Raw genomic sequence first — 22,036 nt, 5'->3', positions numbered from 1 at the left:
TGTACAGTTAACGAGCTTAGATTAGGAGCACACTCTTAAAGGGAGTGCTCCTAATCTCAGATTGTTACCTGTATAAAAGACACCTGTTCACAGAAGCAATCAATCAATCAGATTCCAAACTTTCCACCATGGCCAAGACCAAAGAGCTCCAAGGATGTCAGGGACAAGATTGTAGACCTTCACAAGGCTGGAATGGGCTACAAGACCATCGCCAAGCAGCTTGGTGAGAAGATGACAACAGTTGGTGCGATAATTCGCAAATTTGAAGAAACACAAAAGAACTGTCAATCTCCCTCGGCCTGGGGCTCCATGCAAGATCTCACCTCGTGGAGTTGCAATGATCATGAGAACGGTGAGGAATCAGCCCAGAACTACACGGGAGGATCTTGTCAATGATCTCAAGGCAGCTGGGACCATAGTAACCAAGAAAACAGTTGGTAACACACTACGCCGTGAAGGACTGAAATTCTGCAGCGCCCGCAAGGTCCCCCTGCTCAAGAAAGCACATACATGCCCGTCTGAAGTTTGCCAATGAACATCTGAATGATTCAGAGGACAACTGGGTGAAAGTGTTGTGGTCAGATAAGACCAAAATGGAGCTCTTTGGCATCAACTCAACTCGCCGTGTTTGGAGGAGGAGGAATGCTGCCCATGACCCCAAGAACACCATCCCCACCGTCAAACATGGAGGTGGAAACATTATGCTTTGGGGGTGTTTGTCTGCTAAGGGGACAGGACAACTTCACCGCATCAAAGGGACGATGGACGGGGCCATGTACCGTCACATCTTAGGTGAGAACCTCCTTCCCTTAGCCAGGGCATTGAAAATGGGTCGTGGATCGGTATTCCAGCATGACAATGACCCAAAACACACGTTCAAGGCAACAAAGGAGTGGCTCAAGAAGAAGCACATTAAGGTTCTGGAGTGGCCTAGCAAGTCTCCAGACCTTAATCCCATAGAACATCTGTGGAGGGAGCTGATGGTTCGAGTTGCCAAATGTCAGCCTCGAACCCTTAATGACTTGGAGAAGATCTGCAAAGAGGAGTGGGACAAAATCCCTCCTGAGATGTGTGCAAACCTGGTAGCCAACTACAAGAAATGTCTGACCTCTGTGATTGCCAACAAGGGTTTTGCCACCAAGTACTAAGTCATGTTTTGCAGAGGGGTCAAATACTCATTTCCCTCATTAAAATGCAAATCAATTAATACAATTTTTGACATGCGTTTTTCTGAATTTTGTTGTTGTTATTCTGTCTCTCACTGTTCAAATAAACCTACCATTAAAATTATAGACTGATCATTTATTTGTCAGTGGGCAAACGTACACAATCAGCAGGGGATCAAATACTTGTTTCCCTCACTGTATGTCACATGTCGTTTTTAAAGCATTTTTTGCATGGGTATATCCTATTCTCTATGTACTACATACAGATGTACGCATGCCGTGCAGTGTCATGCACTTCAAGCCTAGGGACCACTGCCTTAGCATTAACAAGGTCCAAAGTTTAGTAAAACCCAGAAAGGTACCTTGGAAATGTTTATAAATAGCTTATTCTTTACATCCAGAGAATATATGAACACATATTAACGTGTGACTTTCAGTTGGATAAAAACAATTTTTAAGTATATATTTTTTAATCTGGTTGGTTAATTTTCATCACCTTTTTCAAAACTACAATATATTGCACTTGTTTATGTGCAATCGCAAATGTGAATGTGCTCCAAGACACCTTTTCTAGGTCCCATGAGCCCAGCAGCATCCTGCCATCGTTATCCAACTGCCTATGCTTCCTGCCACATAGTAACCCCCCTCCTCCCCCAGCCACATCTTACTGCCCTGCTCTTCCCATTTCTCTCTTCTGTTTTTATATAAAAGCCCCTTATTGCTCTCGCTAAATAGAGCTCTTTTGTGGCCTGTAATTCAACGCCTCTCCTTCACCTGTGACCTGCGGTTATTTTCTGTCATAGGGCCTTAGTCGCCAGGCAACGCGGTGCCCTGTAACCTGTTTGCCTATGGGTTTCTGCGTTTGTTTTAGCTTAGTGCTGTGCCATCTGCCTGCCTGCCCCTCTCAGGTGTCGTGGCCATACTGCTTCGCTGTGTTTAGAGCGTTGTAGGCAAATGTCCCACTGACTCGCCCGCCACCCTCCTCCTCTCATCACTGCTCCTCTGTCTCTATATTGATATCTCCTGCCACTCCTAACCAATCTATTAAGGCCCGAAGATAAAGCTAATCACAAGTTATCACATGCTTTGTGTGGTGTAATTCACTTTGTATACCTGTGTAGCAGAGTGACTCACCAATGCACCACGCGCATACTCAGAGATTGAGCAATATGGATACAGTACTTAGATTTTCCAAATGTCTTTTTTCAACCTGTTGCTGTGATTGGCATGCATGATAATATAGGTGATGCATTCCACACACTATTTGAATCATTAATCATAGTTGTATACATTTTGGGTTAACATCTAAGTTTATTTTCGTTCTGAAATCCGAAGAGGTTTATGTATTCATGGATTAAAAGTTGGTGGGGAGTATTTTTTAACATAGTGGAATGTAGTGCGAGGAATAATCTGTGATAGTTATGAATTGTAATTGTCGCATTATTTACAGCTGCACCAAATAACATCTATAATTTTAGAGTGGTTAAAACAGAAATGCAATGTAATTGGCATTAAAAACAATCCAGAATGCTATTGTTGTTATTTATGTTTTGTTTAAATACACGCATTTAAATACAACTAGACTAGCCAGTTAGTAACTGGCTGTTTATCACAGTACATTTTGTAACAACTTGAATATTGCTTGCTAATGTGTGAATGGGTTATTTTTTATTGTTGTGTGTGGCTTGAGTTCATCTTATTGTTTTTTTTTAGTGTTCAATGATGGCACAGCAAGGGAACTTGTAAGTCTCAATGGAACCATACCTGTAAACTACAGAGGTAACATTTTACACTCCCGTTATTTTACGTGTTCAATCAATGCACTGCATTTTTTTTATTTAGGATGTTTTCAATTACAGTTTATTCAAGTTTCATCCTATATCACCAAGCAAAGGCATTTCACTGATGCAGTCCCACACCCTTTATGACATCAAGTAAAACAGGTTTATAATTTTGGTAAAGGTATGCTTGCTTGTGTAAGCAGCGTAGCACTTCCCTATGCAGTTAAAAACGTGGTTCCTTGCAAAGTAGAAACCTCTCCAACTCCCGTCGTGTGGCTGGCACCCCGCTTGTTGGTGCAGGTCGAAGTCAATCTTAACTTCTACATCCCCCAAGCATTTGAGGAAGGTTTTCAGCAAAAAGAAACCAGACCTCCCCATCTAAGATATATTAAAAGAACAGAGACAAACGGGCAGAATAAATACTTGATTCGAATGGAGATGCATGTTAATAATGGGGAACATGCCACAATTTAGCGAGTTCTCTTGTACACGATCGTCCTGCAGTGGACACCCATGGGTGAGGCCTACATTCTGACATTGTCCTTCATAACCAACACCAACAATGCTATTGGAGAAGAAGTGAACACGCATACTTGGAATGTGTGGCCAAATTCAAACAGCCCCGTCTCATGCTCTTGGAATTCGTAACTGTTACAACTTCAAATATGCTGGCTCGTTCTTAATAAATCATACTCAAATCCCATGCCTATAGCCAACACAAATAGTGGCTTAATAGACTCAAGGTGCCTTTGCTAGGCGACATCAATAACTACAGGGCAATTTACTTTTCAGTAACCTGCAAGGGAAAATGTAAGTTTAATTGTCATCAATAGTAATTCTGCTACTTATTTATTGGAAAATATGAAGGTGGCTTAACGCCAACATGTCAACTCATTTGCTTCTCCCACACTTGGTGCTTTCAGCTGTGGCGTTTTGTCTATGATGAGACTCAACGTTCGGTGCAAAAGCATACATATGTCTCACTTCAAATACACATCCATATGCCAGATTAATTTTTTCCCTGTTCCACCTAGTCGGAAGCATAGAGTATAGCTATGTTAAGTATCGTGCTATTATCCTCCAATGGCCATGTAAACACATTTTGCTAACTATGGCAATCATTGTACTTGTGTTTTTACAATACAAATATATAGTCTTGTTTAGTTTTCGGTGGTGGGATGCACAGTTGGTGTAAAACGTTGATACGAGTTTCTTTCTTGCAGGAAGCATCTACAACATTCCTGTGCAACTCTGGCTGTTTGACACACATCCATACAACCCTCCCATCTGCTTTGTGAAGCCCACAAGCACGATGTTGATTAAGCAGGGAAAACACGTGGATACCAATGGCCGTGTGTACCTGCCCTATCTACACGAGTGGAAAGCTGTAAGTGGTGTCTTGTGTCTGCTGCAGTCTGTGTGTTGTTAAATGTGGTTGTATTACAATTGAGATTTCCATGGGAGTTATTTCTTTAAGGTGTATTCTTTGTATATTTCACCAATACTGTCCTAATCGTATTATGAGTAAAAGCAAACAGTAAAAAAGAAATCTGACACTCCCCATCTCTCATCCTGGAATGACCTGGACATGACAGCAAATACCTTTAGCAAATATCTTTCAGTTGTCAATGTACCCCCAACAGGTTGTTTAGATGATGTGTACATTAATATATAGGGCTCTTTGCGCCTTTTTCCCCCAAAATGATTCAGCAGGTTTCAGCTGAATGTAATCGATATATTTCCTGTGCGTTTATTGGTTACCAGATCAAACTAATTGGCTACAGGTGGCTAATCAGATGTGCTGATTGTATTCTGACATGAGCTCCCTGAGGCATGCAACCACCCCAACACAAAGCCATTCCTATTTGTGGTAGCATTGCATGTCACATTTTTTAACAAAGCTTTGTGTAAAAAAAGAAATGTGAGTGTCTATCGTCATTTTTAGCCTCAGGCAAAAAAGTGTTGCTGCTCCTCAAATTCTATAAAGAATCGCATCATGTGTGTAATTTTAAATGTCTGCTGGATTCCCTGTTTGCATTTTCTATTTCCTCTGCCTGCTTTAGCCACTAATCGGGCCTATCCCGAGCCACCTTTGGTAATTTATTTCCATTACACATGATTCTTATACTATATCCTCTTTTCGATTTAAAGCTTTCGTGACTGCAGGTATTCATATTCTTGGTTCTTTCGGTAAAGTCACGTTGAAGGGAAATAATCTAACCTATATAATTCATTTTTTGTCTGTCTGTCCGTCCGTCTGCTTACGCTCGCTTCCGGGGGATTTAGCTCTTCGACCGTGGGGTTCGCCGAGATTAAATTTTGCCGGTGGGCACGCACCGGCCCCGCGGTAAACTTGGACATTTCCGATTTTTCGTCTCTAAACTTTAAATCGGACCGATTATCGATTTAGTGCGATTTCTCTTTATTTATTTACTATTGCCGACTGGCATACGGGAAGGCGGTTGCCCCTGGCAACGGGCGGTTGGCCCCTGGCAACGGGCACAAACGCCGTCGCTGCGGGGTGGACGCCATTTTTAATTCCCGTTAAAAATATGCACAAGCATTAACACGCGACGCTGAGGTAAATTCATCAAAGTTTAACGTCCTCTTCACTCCCCCCCCACCCCAATGTGTGCAATTACTATCAGGGTCGGTAGATAATAAAATTATAGCGATTAGACAGTATTATTGTAGCGCGGGGGGGGGGGGTAACGGCCACAGTACCCAGCCTCGGCCGGGTGGGCAATCTAGGCTAGGCCGGAGGCTCTGCACAGTACTAGGCCTCGACACCCCACACGTGTCAGGCGACGACTTTGTGGTATAAACTCGATATACCCAGCGTTGCCCGGGGGGAAAATACATTTAAAATTTTCTGAAAACTTTTAAACATAACATACCAATGAAAATACAACTGTGTAATTTAAAATGTAAAACCGACGCGCCAAGAATCGATTCTCTGAATCGCGCAAAGGAATCGAAGGTTGTAGATTCATTTAGAATCGCCCTGTTCCCGTTTAATATAAGTTTGTTATGGAGTCGATATAAACTGCTACGAATGGGAAATATCCGGCGTTGACCGGGGCAAAAATATAATTAAAAACTCCTGAAAACTTTAAAACATAACATACCAATGAAAATAAAACTCTGTAATTATACATGGAAACCTCCTACGTGCCAGGAATCGATTCTTTGAATCGCGCAAAGGAATCATCGAAGGTTGTAGATTCCTTTAGAATCGCCCTATTCCTGTTTAATATACATACGTGTCGCCACGTTTGCTTAACATTTCCGACACACACATTCACACATTTAGCTTTTACATTTAACATACAAAACGTTAGCATGTACTGCTGTCATCATAGGAAAAAAATGTATACACCCTCAACACTCTCCCTCGCCACTCTCCCTCACCACTCACTATCACTGACCACTCACCACTCACACTCACCCTCACCACTTACCCTCACAACTCACCCTCACCACTATTCCTCACTACTTACCCTCACCACTCTCCCTCACCAATCACCAATCACCCTCAAGCATACTTGGCGACACGTAAGTAAGTTTTTAAAACGGGAATAGGGTGAGTGGTGGTGGTGAGTGTTGAGGGTGAGTGGTGAGTGGTTAGGGTGAGTAGTGAGGGTGAGTGGTGAGGGTGAGTGGTGAGCATGACTGGTGAGGGAGAGTGGTGAGGAAGAGTGGTGAGGGAGAGTGGTGAGGGAGAGTGGTGAGGGTGAATGGTGAGGGTGAGTGGTGAGGGTGAGTAGTGAGTGGTGAGGGTGAGTGGTAAGTGGTGAGGGTGAGTGGTGAGGGTGAGTGGTGAGGGTGAGTGGTGAGAGTGAGTGGTAAGTGGTGAGGGTGAGTGGTGATTGGTGAGGGTGAGTGGTGAGGGTGAGGTTGAGTGGTGAGCGGTGAGGGTGAGCAGTGAGTGGTGATTGGTGAGGGTGTGATTGGTGAGGATGAGTGGTGAGGGTGAGTAGTGAGGGTGAGTGGTTGTTGTGAGGGTGAGTGGTGAGGGTGAGTGGTAAGAGTGAGTGGTGAGGGTGAGTGACGGTTGTGAGAGGTGATTAGTGAGTTGTGAGGGTGAGTGGTGAGGGTTAGTGGTGAGCATGAGTGGTGAGGGTGAGTGTTGAGTGTGAGTGGTGAGGGTGAGTGGTGATTGTTGAGGGTGTGATTGGTGAGGATGAGTGGTGAGTAGTGAGGGTGAGTAGTGAGGGTGAGTGGTGAGGGTGAGTGGTGAGGGTGAGTGGTGAGGGTGAGTGGTGAGGGTGAGTGGCGGTTGTGAGTGGTGATTAGTGAGGGGTGAGTGGTGAGGGTGAGCGTGAGTGGTGAGGGTGAGTGGTGAGGGTGAGCAGTGAGGGTGAGCAGTGAGGGTGAGTGGTGATTGGTGAGGGTGTGATTGGTGAGGATGAGTGGTGAGTGGTCAGGGTGAGTGGTGAGGGTGAGTGGTGAGCGGTCAGGGTGAGTGTTGAGGGTGAGTGGTGAGTAGTGAGAGTGAGTGGTGAGCGTGACTGGTGAGGGAGAGTGGTGAGGGAGAGTGGTGAGGGAGAGTGGTGAGGGAGAGTGGTGAGGGTGAATGGTGAGGGTGAGTGGTGAGGGTGAGTGGTGAGGGTGAGTAGTGAGTGGTGAGGGTGAGTGGTGAGTGGCGAGCGTGAGTGGTGAGGTTGAGTGGTGAGCGGTGAGTGTGAGCAGTGAGGGTGATTGGTGAGGGTGTGATTGGTGAAGATGAGTGGTGAGGGTGAGTAGTGAGGGTGAGTGGTTGTTGTGAGGGTGAGTGGTGAGGGTGAGTGATGAGGGTGAGTGGTAAGAGTGAGTGGTGAGTGACGGTTGTGAGAGGTGATTAGTGAGTGGTGAGGGTGAGTGGTGATTGTTGAGGGTGTGATTGGTGAGGATGAGGGGTGAGTGGTGAGGGTGAGTGGCGGTTGTGAGTGGTGATTAGTGAGGGGTGAGTGGTGAGGGTGAGCGTGAGTGGTGAGGGTGAGTGGTGAGGGTGAGTGGTGAGGGTGAGCAGTGAGGGTGAGCCGTGAGGGTGAGTGGTGATTGGTGAGGGTGTGATTGGTGAGGATGAGTGGTGAGGGTGAGTAGTGAGAGTGAGTGGTTGTTGTGAGGGTGAGTGACGGTTGTGGGAGGTGATTAGTGAGTGGTGAGGGTGAGTGGTGAGGGTTAGTGGTGAGGGTGAGTGTTGAGCGTGAGTGGTGATTGTTGAGGGTGTGATTGGTGAGGATGAGGGGTGAGTGGTGAGGGTGAGTGGCGGTTGTGAGTGGTGATTAGTGAGGGGTGAGTGGTGAGGGTGAGCGTGAGTGGTGAGTGGTGAGGGTGAGTGGTGAGGGTGAGTGGTGAGGGTGAGCAGTGAGGGTGAGCCGTGAGGGTGAGTGGTGATTGGTGAGGGTGTGATTGGTGAGGATGAGTGGTGAGGGTGAGTAGTGAGAGTGAGTGGTTGTTGTGAGGGTGAGTGACGGTTGTGAGAGGTGATTAGTGAGTGGTGAGGGTGAGTGGTGAGGGTTAGTGGTGAGGGTGAGTGTTGAGCGTGAGTGGTGAGGGTGAGTGGTGATTGTTGAGGGTGTGATTGGTGAGGATGAGTGGTGAGTAGTGAGGGTGAGTGGTGAGGGTTAGTGGTGAGGGTGAGTGGCGGTTGTGAGTGGTGATTAGTGAGGGGTGAGTGGTGAGGGTGAGCGTGAGTGGTGAGTGGTGAGGGTGAGCAGTGAGGGTGAGCAGTGAGGGTCAGTGGTGATTGGTGATTGGTGAGGGTGTGATTGGTGAGGATGAGTGGTGAGTGGTCAGGGTGAGTGGTGATGGTGAGTGGTGAGCGGTGAGTGTTGAGGGTGAGTGGTGAGTAGTGAGTGGTGAGCGTGACTGGTGAGTGGTGAGGGTGAGTGGTGAGGGAGAGTGGTGAGGGTGAATGGTGAGGGTGAGTGGTGAGGGTGATTGGTGAGGGTGAGTGGCGGTTGTGAGTTGTGATTAGTGAGGGGTGAGTGGTGAGGGTGAGCGTGAGTGGTGAGGGTGAGTGGTGAGGGTGAGTGGCAAGTGGTGAGTGGTGATTGGTGAGGGTGTGATTGGTGAGGATGAGTGGTGAGCGGTCAGGGTGAGTGTTGAGGGTGAGTGGTGAGTAGTGAGAGTGAGTGGTGAGCGTGACTGGTGAGTGGTGAGGGTGAGTGGTGAGGGAGAGTGGTGAGGGAGAGTGGTGAGGGAGAGTGGTGAGGGAGAGTGGTGAGGGAGAGTGGTGAGGGTGAATGGTGAGGGTGAGTGGTGAGGGTGAATGGTGAGGGTGAATGGTGAGTAGTGAGTGGTGAGGGTGAGTGGTGAGGGTGAGTGGTGATTGGTGAGGGTGAGTGGTGAGGGTGAGTGGGGCGGGTGAGTGGCGGTTGTGAGTGGTGATTAGTGAGGGGTGAGTGGTGAGCGTGAGTGGTGAGGTTGAGTGGTGAGCGGTGAGGGTGAGCAGTGAGGGTGAGTGGTGATTGGTGAGGGTGTGATTGGTGAAGATGAGTGGTGAGGGTGAGTAGTGAGGGTGAGTGGTTGTTGTGAGGGTGAGTGGTGAGGGTGAGTGATGAGGGTGAGTGGTAAGAGTGAGTGGTGAGTGACGGTTGTGAGAGGTGATTAGTGAGTGGTGAGGGTGAGTGGTGAGGGTTAGTGGTGAGCATGGGTGGTGAGGGTGAGTGTTGAGCGGTGAGGGTGAGTGGTGATTGTTGAGGGTGTGATTGGTGAGGATGAGGGGTGAGTGGTGAGTGGTGAGGGTGAGTGGCGGTTGTGAGTGGTGATTAGTGAGGGGTGAGTGGTGAGGGTGAGCGTGAGTGGTGAGTGGTGAGGGTGAGTGGTGAGGGTGAGTGGTGAGGGTGAGCAGTGAGGGTGAGCCGTGAGGGTGAGTGGTGATTGGTGAGGGTGTGATTGGTGAGGATGAGTGGTGAGGGTGAGTAGTGAGAGTGAGTGGTTGTTGTGAGGGTGAGTGACGGTTGTGAGAGGTGATTAGTGAGTGGTGAGGGTGAGTGGTGAGGGTTAGTGGTGAGGGTGAGTGTTGAGCGTGAGTGGTGAGGGTGAGTGGTGATTGTTGAGGGTGTGATTGGTGAGGATGAGGGGTGAGTGGTGAGGGTGAGTGGCGGTTGTGAGTGGTGATTAGTGAGGGGTGAGTGGTGAGGGTGAGCGTGAGTGGTGAGTGGTGAGGCTGAGTGGTGAGGGTGAGCAGTGAGGGTGAGCAGTGAGGGTGAGTGGTGATTGGTGAGGGTGTGATTGGTGAGGATGAGTGGTGAGTGGTCAGGGTGAGTGGTGAGGGTGGGTGGTGAGCGGTCAGGGTGAGTGTTGAGGGTGAGTGGTGAGTAGTGAGAGTGAGTGGTGAGCGTGACTGGTGAGTGGTGAGGGTGAGTGGTGAGGGTGAGTGGTGAGGGAGAGTGGTGAGGGAGAGTGGTGAGGGAGAGTCGTGAGGGTGAATGGTGAGGGTGAGTGGTGAGGGTGAGTAGTGAGTGGTGAGGGTGAGTGGTGAGGGTTAGTGGTGAGTGGTGATTGGTGAGGGTGAGTGGTGAGGGTGAGTGGGGCGGGTGAGTGGCGGTTGTGAGTGGTGATTAGTGAGGGGTGAGTGGTGAGCGTGAGTGGTGAGGTTGAGTGGTGAGCGGTGAGGGTGAGCAGTGAGGGTGAGTGGTGATTGGTGAGGGTGTGATTGGTGAAGATGAGTGGTGAGGGTGAGTAGTGAGGGTGAGTGGTTGTTGTGAGGGTGAGTGGTGAGGGTGAGTGATGAGGGTGAGTGGTAAGAGTGAGTGGTGAGTGACGGTTGTGAGAGGTGATTAGTGAGTGGTGAGGGTGAGTGGTGAGGGTTAATGGTGAGCATGGGTGGTGAGGGTGAGTGGTGATTGTTTAGGGTGTGATTGGTGAGGATGAGGGGTGAGTGGTGAGGGTGAGTGGTGAGGGTGAGTGGCGGTTGAGTGGTGATTAGTGAGGGGTGATTGGTGAGGGTGAGCGTGAGTGGTGAGTGGTGAGGGTGAGTGGTGAGGGTGAGCAGTGAGGGTGAGCCGTGAGGGTGAGTGGTGATTGGTGAGGGTGTGATTGGTGAGGATGAGTGGTGAGGGTGAGTAGTGACAGTGAGTGGTTGTTGTGAGGGTGAGTGACGGTTGTGAGAGGTGATTCGTGAGTGGTGAGGGTGAGTGGTGAGGGTTAGTGGTGAGGGTGAGTGTTGAGCGTGAGTGGTGAGGGTGAGTGGTGATTGTTGAGGGTGTGATTGGTGAGGATGAGGGGTGAGTGGTGAGGGTGAGTGGTGAGGGTGAGTGGCGGTTGTGAGTGGTGATTAGTGAGGGGTGAGTGGTGAGCGTGAGTGGTGAGGGTGAGCAGTGAGGGTGAGTGGTGAGGGTGAGCAGTGAGGGTGAGCCGTGAGGGTGAGTGGTGATTGGTGAGGGTGTGATTGGTGAGGATGAGTGGTGAGGGTGAGTAGTGAGAGTGAGTGGTTGTTGTGAGGGTGAGTGACGGTTGTGGGAGGTGATTAGTGAGTGGTGAGGGTGAGTGGTGAGGGTTAGTGGTGAGGGTGAGTGTTGAGCGTGAGTGGTGAGGGTGAGTGGTGATTGTTGAGGGTGTGATTGGTGAGGATGAGGGGTGAGTGGTGAGGGTGAGTGGCGGTTGTGAGTGGTGATTAGTGAGGGGTGAGTGTTGAGGGTGAGCGTGAGTGGTGAGTGGTGAGGGTGAGTGGTGAGGGTGAGTGGTGAGGGTGAGCAGTGAGGGTGAGCCGTGAGGGTGAGTGGTGATTGGTGAGGGTGTGATTGGTGAGGATGAGTGGTGAGGGTGAGTAGTGAGAGTGAGTGGTTGTTGTGAGGGTGAGTGACGGTTGTGAGAGGTGATTAGTGAGTGGTGAGGGTGAGTGGTGAGGGTTAGTGGTGAGGGTGAGTGTTGAGCGTGAGTGGTGAGGGTGAGTGGTGATTGTTGAGGGTGTGATTGGTGAGGATGAGTGGTGAGTAGTGAGGGTGAGTGGTGAGGGTGAGTGGTGAGGGTTAGTGGTGAGGGTGAGTGGCGGTTGTGAGTGGTGATTAGTGAGGGGTGAGTGGTGAGGGTGAGCGTGAGTGGTGAGTGGTGAGGGTGAGCAGTGAGGGTGAGCAGTGAGGGTCAGTGGTGATTGGTGAGGGTGTGATTGGTGAGGGTGAGTGGTCAGGGTGAGTGGTGAGGGTGAGTGGTGAGCGGTGAGTGTTGAGGGTGAGTGGTGAGTAGTGAGTGGTGAGCGTGACTGGTGAGTGGTGAGGGTGAGTGGTGAGGGAGAGTGGTGAGGGTGAGTGGTGAGGGTGAGTGGTGAGGGTAAGTGGCGGTTGTGAGTGGTGATTAGTGAGGGGTGAGTGGTGAGGGTGAGCGTGAGTGGTGAGGGTGAGTGGTGAGGGAGAGTGGTGAGGGTGAGTGGTGAGGGTGAGTGGTGAGGGTAAGTGGCGGTTGTGAGTGGTGATTAGTGAGGGGTGAGTGGTGAGGGTGAGCGTGAGTGGTGAGGGTGAGTGGTGAGGGTGAGCAGTGAGGGTGAGCAGTGAGGGTGAATGGTGATTAGTGAGGGTGTGATTGGTGAGGATGAGTGGTGAGTGGTCAGGGTGAGTGGTGAGGGTGAGTGGTGAGCGGTCAGGGTGAGTGTTGAGGGTGAGTGGTGAGGAGTGAGTGGTGAGCGTGACTGGTGAGTGGTGAGGGTGAGTGGTGAGGGAGAGTGGTGAGGGAGAGTGGTGAGGGAGAGTGGTGAGGGTGAATGGTGAGGGTGAGTGGTGAGGGTGAATGGTGAGGGTGAGTGGTGAGGGTGAGTAGTGAGTGGTGAGGGTGAGTGGTGAGGGTGAGTGGTGAGTGGTGATTGGTGAGGGTGTGATTGGTGAGGATGAGGGGTGAGTGGTGAGGGTGAGTGGTGAGGGTGAGTGGCGGTTGTGAGTGGTGATTAGTGAGGGGTGAGTGGTGAGGGTGAGCGTGAGTGGTGAGTGGTGAGGGTGAGTGGTGAGGGTGAGCAGTGAGGGTGAGCCGTGAGGGTGAGTGGTGATTGGTGAGGGTGTGATTGGTGAGGATGAGTGGTGAGGGTGAGTAGTGAGAGTGAGTGGTTGTTGTGAGGGTGAGTGACGGTTGTGAGAGGTGATTAGTGAGTGGTGAGGGTGAGTGGTGAGGGTGAATGGTGAGGGTGAGTGGTGAGGGTGAATGGTGAGGGTGAGTGGTGAGGGTGAGTAGTGAGTGTTGAGCGTGAGTGGTGAGGGTGAGTGGTGATTGTTGAGGGTGTGATTGGTGAGGATGAGTGGTGAGTAGTGAGGGTGAGTGGTGAGGGTGAGTGGTGAGGGTTAGTGGTGAGGGTGAGTGGCGGTTGTGAGTGGTGATTAGTGAGGGGTGAGTGGTGAGGGTGAGCGTGAGTGGTGAGTGGTGAGGGTGAGCAGTGAGGGTGAGCAGTGAGGGTCAGTGGTGATTGGTGAGGGTGTGATTGGTGAGGGTGAGTGGTCAGGGTGAGTGGTGAGGGTGAGTGGTGAGCGGTGAGTGTTGAGGGTGAGTGGTGAGTAGTGAGTGGTGAGCGTGACTGGTGAGTGGTGAGGGTGAGTGGTGAGGGAGAGTGGTGAGGGTGAGTGGTGAGGGTGAGTGGTGAGGGTAAGTGGCGGTTGTGAGTGGTGATTAGTGAGGGGTGAGTGGTGAGGGTGAGCGTGAGTGGTGAGGGTGAGTGGTGAGGGAGAGTGGTGAGGGTGAGTGGTGAGGGTGAGTGGTGAGGGTAAGTGGCGGTTGTGAGTGGTGATTAGTGAGGGGTGAGTGGTGAGGGTGAGCGTGAGTGGTGAGGGTGAGTGGTGAGGGTGAGCAGTGAGGGTGAGCAGTGAGGGTGAATGGTGATTAGTGAGGGTGTGATTGGTGAGGATGAGTGGTGAGTGGTCAGGGTGAGTGGTGAGGGTGAGTGGTGAGCGGTCAGGGTGAGTGTTGAGGGTGAGTGGTGAGGAGTGAGTGGTGAGCGTGACTGGTGAGTGGTGAGGGTGAGTGGTGAGGGAGAGTGGTGAGGGAGAGTGGTGAGGGAGAGTGGTGAGGGTGAATGGTGAGGGTGAGTGGTGAGGGTGAATGGTGAGGGTGAGTGGTGAGGGTGAGTAGTGAGTGGTGAGGGTGAGTGGTGAGGGTGAGTGGTGAGTGGTGATTGGTGAGGGTGTGATTGGTGAGGATGAGGGGTGAGTGGTGAGGGTGAGTGGTGAGGGTGAGTGGCGGTTGTGAGTGGTGATTAGTGAGGGGTGAGTGGTGAGGGTGAGCGTGAGTGGTGAGTGGTGAGGGTGAGTGGTGAGGGTGAGCAGTGAGGGTGAGCCGTGAGGGTGAGTGGTGATTGGTGAGGGTGTGATTGGTGAGGATGAGTGGTGAGGGTGAGTAGTGAGAGTGAGTGGTTGTTGTGAGGGTGAGTGACGGTTGTGAGAGGTGATTAGTGAGTGGTGAGGGTGAGTGGTGAGGGTTAGTGGTGAGGGTGAGTGTTGAGCGTGAGTGGTGAGGGTGAGTGGTGATTGTTGAGGGTGTGATTGGTGAGGATGAGGGGTGAGTGGTGAGGGTGAGTGGCGGTTGTGAGTGGTGATTAGTGAGGGGTGAGTGGTGAGGGTGAGCGTGAGGGTGAGTGGTGAGGGTGAGTGGTGAGGGTAAGTGGCGGTTGTGAGTGGTGATTAGTGAGGGGTGAGTGGTGAGGGTGAGCGTGAGTGGTGAGGGTGAGTGGTGAGGGTGAGCAGTGAGGGTGAGCAGTGAGGGTGAATGGTGATTGGTGAGGGTGTGATTGGTGAGGATGAGTGGTGAGTGGTCAGGGTGAGTGGTGAGGGTGAGTGGTGAGCGGTCAGGGTGAGTGTTGAGGGTGAGTGGTGAGTAGTGAGAGTGAGTGGTGAGCGTGACTGGTGAGTGGTGAGGGTGAGTGGTGAGGGAGAGTGGTGAGGGAGAGTGGTGAGGGAGAGTGGTGAGGGTGAATGGTGAGGGTGAGTGGTGAGGGTGAATGGTGAGGGTGAGTGGTGAGGGTGAGTAGTGAGTGGTGAGGGTGAGTGGTGAGGGTGAGTGGTGAGTGGTGATTGGTGAGGGTGTGATTGGTGAGGATGAGGGGTGAGTGGTGAGGGTGAGTGGTGAGGGTGAGTGGCGGTTGTGAGTGGTGATTAGTGAGGGGTGAGGGTGAGCGTGAGTGGTGAGTGGTGAGGGTGAGGGTGAGTGGTGAGGGTGAGCAGTGAGGGTGAGCCGTGAGGGTGAGTGGTGATTGGTGAGGGTGTGATTGGTGAGGATGAGTGGTGAGGGTGAGTAGTGAGAGTGAGTGGTTGTTGTGAGGGTGAGTGACGGTTGTGAGAGGTGATTAGTGAGTGGTGAGGGTGAGTGGTGAGGGTTAGTGGTGAGGGTGAGTGTTGAGCGTGAGTGGTGAGGGTGAGTGGTGATTGTTGAGGGTGTGATTGGTGAGGATGAGGGGTGAGTGGTGAGGGTGAGTGGCGGTTGTGAGTGGTGATTAGTGAGGGGTGAGTGGTGAGGGTGAGCGTGAGTGGTGAGTGGTGAGGCTGAGTGGTGAGGCTGAGTGGTGAGGGTGAGCAGTGAGGGTGAGCAGTGAGGGTGAGCAGTGAGGGTGTGATTGGTGAGGATGAGTGGTGAGTGGTCAGGGTGAGTGGTGAGGGTGAGTGGTGAGCGGTCAGGGTGAGTGTTGAGGGTGAGTGGTGAGTAGTGAGAGTGAGTGGTGAGCGTGACTGGTGAGTGGTGAGGGTGAGTGGTGAGGGAGAGTGGTGAGGGAGAGTGGTGAGGGAGAGTGGTGAGGGTGAATGGTGAGGGTGAATGGTGAGGGTGAGTCGTGAGGGTGAATGGTGAGGGTGAGTGGTGAGTAGTGAGTGGTGAGGGTGAGTGGTGAGGGTGAGTGGTGAGTGGTGATTGGTGAGGGTGTGATTGGTGAGGATGAGGGGTGAGTGGTGAGGGTGAGTGGTGAGGGTGAGTGGCGGTTGTGAGTGGTGATTAGTGAGGGGTGAGTGGTGAGGGTGAGCGTGAGTGGTGAGTGGTGAGGGTGAGGGTGAGTGGTGAGGGTGAGCAGTGAGGGTGAGCCGTGAGGGTGAGTGGTGATTGGTGAGGGTGTGATTGGTGCGGATGAGTGGTGAGGGTGAGTAGTGAGAGTGAGTGGTTGTTGTGAGGGTGAGTGACGGTTGTGAGAGGTGATTAGTGAGTGGTGAGGGTGAGTGGTGAGGGTTAGTGGTGAGGGTGAGTGTTGAGCGTGAGTGGTGAGGGTGAGTGGTGATTGTTGAGGGTGTGATTGGTGAGGATGAGGGGTGAGTGGTGAGGGTGAGTGGCGGTTGTGAGTGGTGATTAGTGAGGGGTGAGTGGTGAGGGTGAGCGTGAGTGGTGAGTGGTGAGGCTGAGTGGTGAGGGTGAGCAGTGAGGGTGAGCAGTGAGGGTGAGCAGTGAGGGTGAGCAGTGAGGGTGTGATTGGTGAGGATGAGTGGTGAGTGGTCAGGGTGAGTGGTGAGGGTGAGTGGTGAGCGGTCAGGGTGAGTGTTGAGGGTGAGTGGTAAGAGTGAGTGGTGAGTGACGGTTGTGAGAGGTGATTAGTGAGTGGTGAGGGTGAGTGGTGAGGGTTAATGGTGAGCATGGGTGGTGAGGGTGAGTGGTGATTGTTGAGGGTGTGATTGGTGAGGATGAGGGGTGAGTGGTGAGGGTGAGTGGTGAGGGTGAGTGGCGGTTGAGTGGTGATTAGTGAGGGGTGATTGGTGAGGGTGAGCGTGAGTGGTGAGTGGTGAGTGGTGAGGGTGAGTGGTGAGGGTGAGCAGTGAGGGTGAGCCGTGAGGGTGAGTGGTGATTGGTGAGGGTGTGATTGGTGAGGATGAGTGGTGAGGGTGAGTAGTGACAGTGAGTGGTTGTTGTGAGGGTGAGTGACGGTTGTGAGAGGTGATTCGTGAGTGGTGAGGGTGAGTGGTGAGGGTTAGTGGTGAGGGTGAGTGTTGAGCGTGAGTGGTGAGGGTGAGTGGTGATTGTTGAGGGTGTGATTGGTGAGGATGAGGGGTGAGTGGTGAGGGTGAGTGGTGAGGGTGAGTGGCGGTTGTGAGTGGTGATTAGTGAGGGGTGAGTGGTGAGCGTGAGTGGTGAGGGTGAGCAGTGAGGGTGAGTGGTGAGGGTGAGCAGTGAGGGTGAGCCGTGAGGGTGAGTGGTGATTGGTGAGGGTGTGATTGGTGAGGATGAGTGGTGAGGGTGAGTAGTGAGAGTGAGTGGTTGTTGTGAGGGTGAGTGACGGTTGTGGGAGGTGATTAGTGAGTGGTGAGGGTGAGTGGTGAGGGTTAGTGGTGAGGGTGAGTGTTGAGCGTGAGTGGTGAGGGTGAGTGGTGATTGTTGAGGGTGTGATTGGTGAGGATGAGTGGTGAGTAGTGAGGGTGAGTGGCGGTTGTGAGTGGTGATTAGTGAGGGGTGAGTGTTGAGGGTGAGCGTGAGTGGTGAGTGGTGAGGGTGAGTGGTGAGGGTGAGTGGTGAGGGTGAGCAGTGAGGGTGAGCCGTGAGGGTGAGTGGTGATTGGTGAGGGTGTGATTGGTGAGGATGAGTGGTGAGGGTGAGTAGTGAGAGTGAGTGGTTGTTGTGAGGGTGAGTGACGGTTGTGAGAGGTGATTAGTGAGTGGTGAGGGTGAGTGGTGAGGGTTAGTGGTGAGGGTGAGTGGTGATTGTTGAGGGTGTGATTGGTGAGGATGAGTGGTGAGTAGTGAGGGTGAGTGGTGAGGGTGAGTGGTGAGGGTTAGTGGTGAGGGTGAGTGGCGGTTGTGAGTGGTGATTAGTGAGGGGTGAGTGGTGAGGGTGAGCGTGAGTGGTGAGTGGTGAGGGTGAGCAGTGAGGGTGAGCAGTGAGGGTCAGTGGTGATTGGTGAGGGTGTGATTGGTGAGGGTGAGTGGTCAGGGTGAGTGGTGAGGGTGAGTGGTGAGCGGTGAGTGTTGAGGGTGAGTGGTGAGTAGTGAGTGGTGAGCGTGACTGGTGAGTGGTGAGGGTGAGTGGTGAGGGAGAGTGGTGAGGGTGAGTGGTGAGGGTGAGTGGTGAGGGTAAGTGGCGGTTGTGAGTGGTGATTAGTGAGGGGTGAGTGGTGAGGGTGAGCGTGAGTGGTGAGGGTGAGTGGTGAGGGAGAGTGGTGAGGGTGAGTGGTGAGGGTGAGTGGTGAGGGTAAGTGGCGGTTGTGAGTGGTGATTAGTGAGGGGTGAGTGGTGAGGGTGAGCGTGAGTGGTGAGGGTGAGTGGTGAGGGTGAGCAGTGAGGGTGAGCAGTGAGGGTGAATGGTGATTGGTGAGGGTGTGATTGGTGAGGATGAGTGGTGAGTGGTCAGGGTGAGTGGTGAGGGTGAGTGGTGAGCGGTCAGGGTGAGTGTTGAGGGTGAGTGGTGAGTAGTGAGAGTGAGTGGTGAGCGTGACTGGTGAGTGGTGAGGGTGAGTGGTGAGGGAGAGTGGTGAGGGAGAGTGGTGAGGGAGAGTGGTGAGGGTGAATGGTGAGGGTGAGTGGTGAGGGTGAATGGTGAGGGTGAGTGGTGAGGGTGAGTAGTGAGTGGTGAGGGTGAGTGGTGAGGGTGAGTGGTGAGTGGTGATTGGTGAGGGTGTGATTGGTGAGGATGAGGGGTGAGTGGTGAGGGTAAGTGGTGAGGGTGAGTGGCGGTTGTGAGTGGTGATTAGTGAGGGGTGAGTGGTGAGGGTGAGCGTGAGTGGTGAGTGGTGAGGGTGAGGGTGAGTGGTGAGGGTGAGCAGTGAGGGTGAGCCGTGAGGGTGAGTGGTGATTGGTGAGGGTGTGATTGGTGAGGATGAGTGGTGAGGGTGAGTAGTGAGAGTGAGTGGTTGTTGTGAGGGTGAGTGACGGTTGTGAGAGGTGATTAGTGAGTGGTGAGGGTGAGTGGTGAGGGTTAGTGGTGAGGGTGAGTGTTGAGCGTGAGTGGTGAGGGTGAGTGGTGATTGTTGAGGGTGTGATTGGTGAGGATGAGGGGTGAGTGGTGAGGGTGAGTGGCGGTTGTGAGTGGTGATTAGTGAGGGGTGAGTGGTGAGGGTGAGCGTGAGGGTGAGTGGTGAGGGTGAGTGGTGAGGGTAAGTGGCGGTTGTGAGTGGTGATTAGTGAGGGGTGAGTGGTGAGGGTGAGCGTGAGTGGTGAGGGTGAGTGGTGAGGGTGAGCAGTGAGGGTGAGCAGTGAGGGTAAATGGTGATTGGTGAGGGTGTGATTGGTGAGGATGAGTGGTGAGTGGTCAGGGTGAGTGGTGAGGGTGAGTGGTGAGCGGTCAGGGTGAGTGTTGAGGGTGAGTGGTGAGGGAGAGTGGTGAGGGAGAGTGGTGAGGGTGAATGGTGATTAGTGAGGGTGTGATTGGTGAGGATGAGGGGTGAGTGGTGAGGGTGAGTGGTGAGGGTAAGTGGCGGTTGTGAGTGGTGATTAGTGAGGGGTGAGTGGTGAGGGTGAGCGTGAGTGGTGAGGCTGAGTGGTGAGGGTGAGCAGTGAGGGTGAGCAGTGAGGGTGAGCAGTGAGGGTGAGCAGTGAGGGTGTGATTGGTGAGGATGAGTGGTGAGTGGTCAGGGTGAGTGGTGAGCGGTCAGGGTGAGTGTTGAGGGTGAGTGGTGAGTAGTGAGAGTGAGTGGTGAGCGTGACTGGTGAGTGGTGAGGGTGAGTGGTGAGGGAGAGTGGTGAGGGAGAGTGGTGAGGGAGAGTGGTGAGGGAGAGTGGTGAGGGTGAATGGTGAGGGTGAATGGTGAGGGTGAGTCGTGAGGGTGAATGGTGAGGGTGAGTGGTGAGTAGTGAGTGGTGAGGGTGAGTGGTGAGGGTGAGTGGTGAGTGGTGATTGGTGAGGGTGAGTGGTGAGGGTGAGTGGGGCGGGTGAGTGGCGGTTGTGAGTGGTGATTAGTGAGGGGTGAGTGGTGAGCGGTGAGGGTGAGCAGTGAGGGTGAGTGGTGATTGGTGAGGGTGTGATTGGTGAAGATGAGTGGTGAGGGTGAGTAGTGAGGGTGAGTGGTTGTTGTGAGGGTGAGTGGTGAGGGTGAGTGATGAGGGTGAGTGGTAAGAGTGAGTGGTGAGTGACGGTTGTGAGAGGTGATTAGTGAGTGGTGAGGGTGAGTGGTGAGGGTTAGTGGTGAGCATGGGTGGTGAGGGTGAGTGGTGATTGTTGAGGGTGTGATTGGTGAGGATGAGTGGTGAGTGGTGAGGGTGAGTGGTGAGGGTGAGTGGCGGTTGTGAGTGGTGATTAGTGAGGGGTGAGTGGTGAGGGTGAGCGTGAGTGGTGAGGGTGAGTGGCGGTTGTGAGTGGTTATTAGTGAGGGGTGAGTGGTGAGGGTGAGCGTGAGTGGTGAGTGGTGAGGGTGAGCAGTGAGGGTGAGCAGTGAGGGTGAGTGGTGATTGGTGAGGGTGTGATTGGTGAGGATGAGTGGTGAGGGTGAGTAGTGAGGGTGAGTGGTTGTTGTGAGGGTGAGTGACGGTTGTGAGAGGTGAGGGTGAGTGGTGAGGGTTAGTGGTGAGGGTGAGTGTTGAGCGTGAGTGGTGAGGGTGAGTGGTGATTGTTGAGGGTGTGATTGGTGAGGATGAGTGGTGAGTAGTGAGGGTGAGTGGTGAGGGTGAGTGGTGAGGGTGAGTGGTGAGGGTGAGTGGCGGTTGTGAGTGGTGATTAGTGAGGGGTGAGTGGTGAGCGTGAGTGGTGAGGGTGAGTGGTGAGGGTGAGCAGTGAGGGTGAGCAGTGAGGGTGAGTGGTGATTGGTGATTGGTGAGGGTGTGATTGGTGAGGATGAGTGGTGAGTGGTCAGGGTGAGTGGTGAGCGTGAGCGGTGAGGGTGAGTGTTGAGGGTGAGTGGTGAATAGTGAGGGTGAGTTGTGAGCGTGACTGGTGAGTGGTGAGTGGTGAGGGTGAGTGGTGAGGGAGAGTGATGGTTGTGAGAGGTGATTAGTGAGTGGTGAGGGTAAGTGGTGAGGGTTAGTGGTGAGCATGAGTGGTGAGGGTGAGTGTTGAGCGGTGAGGGTGTGTGGTGATTGTTGAGGGTGTGATTGGTGAGGATGAGTGGTGAGTAGTGAGGGTGAGTGGTGAGAGTGAGTGGCGGTTGTGAGTGGTGATTAGTGAGGGGTGAGTGGTGAGGGTGAGCGGTGAGGGTGAGTGGTGAGGGTGAGTGTTGAGGGTGAGCAGTGAGGGTGAGCAGTGAGGGTGAGTGGTGATTGGTGAGGGTGTGATTGGTGAGGATGAGTGGTCAGGGTGAGTAGTGAAGGTGAGTTGTTGTTGTGAGGGTGAGTGACGGTTGTGAGAGGTGTTTAGTGAGTGGTGAGGGTGAGTGGTGAGGGTTAGTGGTGAGGGTGAGTGTTTAGCGTGAGTGGTGATTGTTGAGGGTGTGATTGGTGAGGATGAGTGGTGAGTAGTGAGGGTGAGTGGTGAGGGTGAGTGGTGAGGGTGAGTGGCGGTTGTGAGTGGTGATTAGTGAGGGGTGAGTGGTGAGGGTGAGCGTGAGTGGTGAGGGTGAGTGGTGAGCGGTGAGGGTGAGTGTTGAGGGTGAGTGGTGAGGGAGAGTGATGGTTGTGAGAGGTGATTAGTGAGTGGTGAGGGTAAGTGGTGAGGGTTAGTGGTGAGCATGAGTGGTGAGGGTGAGTGTTGAGCGGTGAGGGTGTGTGGTGATTGTTGAGGGTGTGATTGGTGAGGATGAGTGGTGAGTAGTGAGGGTGAGTGGTGAGAGTGAGTGGCGGTTGTGAGTGGTGATTAGTGAGGGGTGAGTGGTGAGGGTGAGCGGTGAGGGTGAGTGGTGAGGGTGAGTGTTGAGGGTGAGCAGTGAGGGTGAGCAGTGAGGGTGAGTGGTGATTGGTGAGGGTGTGATTGGTGAGGATGAGTGGTCAGGGTGAGTAGTGAAGGTGAGTTGTTGTTGTGAGGGTGAGTGACGGTTGTGAGAGGTGTTTAGTGAGTGGTGAGGGTGAGTGGTGAGGGTTAGTAGTGAGGGTGAGTGTTTAGCGTGAGTGGTGATTGTTGAGGGTGTGATTGGTGAGGATGAGTGGTGAGTAGTGAGGGTGAGTGGTGAGGGTGAGTGGTGAGGGTGAGTGGCGGTTGTGAGTGGTGATTAGTGAGGGGTGAGTGGTGAGGGTGAGCGTGAGTGGTGAGGGTGAGTGGTGAGCGGTGAGGGTGAGTGTTGAGGGTGAGTGGTGAGTAGTGAGGGTGAGTGGTGAGCGTTACTGGTGAGTGGTGAGGGAGAGTGGTGAGGGTGAGCAGTGAGGG

General features: G+C 52.7%; 1 protein-coding gene across 1 annotated transcript in view; it reads left to right on the top strand.

The window, feature by feature from the left end:
- Positions 1-22,036, top strand: part of LOC144936461 (tumor susceptibility gene 101 protein-like) — a 42,119-nt gene that overhangs the window by 7,319 nt on the left and 12,764 nt on the right. Inside the window, exons 3-4 of the mRNA XM_078863531.1 lie at positions 2,880-2,945; positions 4,171-4,334. Of these exons, the coding sequence (XP_078719657.1) occupies positions 2,880-2,945; positions 4,171-4,334 (230 nt within the window). The remainder of the gene's footprint in view (positions 1-2,879; positions 2,946-4,170; positions 4,335-22,036) is intronic.

The sequence above is a fragment of the Lampetra fluviatilis genome, chromosome 16 (assembly GCF_964198595.1).
Source record: "Lampetra fluviatilis chromosome 16, kcLamFluv1.1, whole genome shotgun sequence".
In the NCBI taxonomy this organism is placed as follows: Eukaryota; Metazoa; Chordata; class Hyperoartia; order Petromyzontiformes; family Petromyzontidae; genus Lampetra; species Lampetra fluviatilis.
Note: the sequence above shows the minus strand (reverse complement) of the source record. Positions and strands in the feature narration are given on the sequence as shown.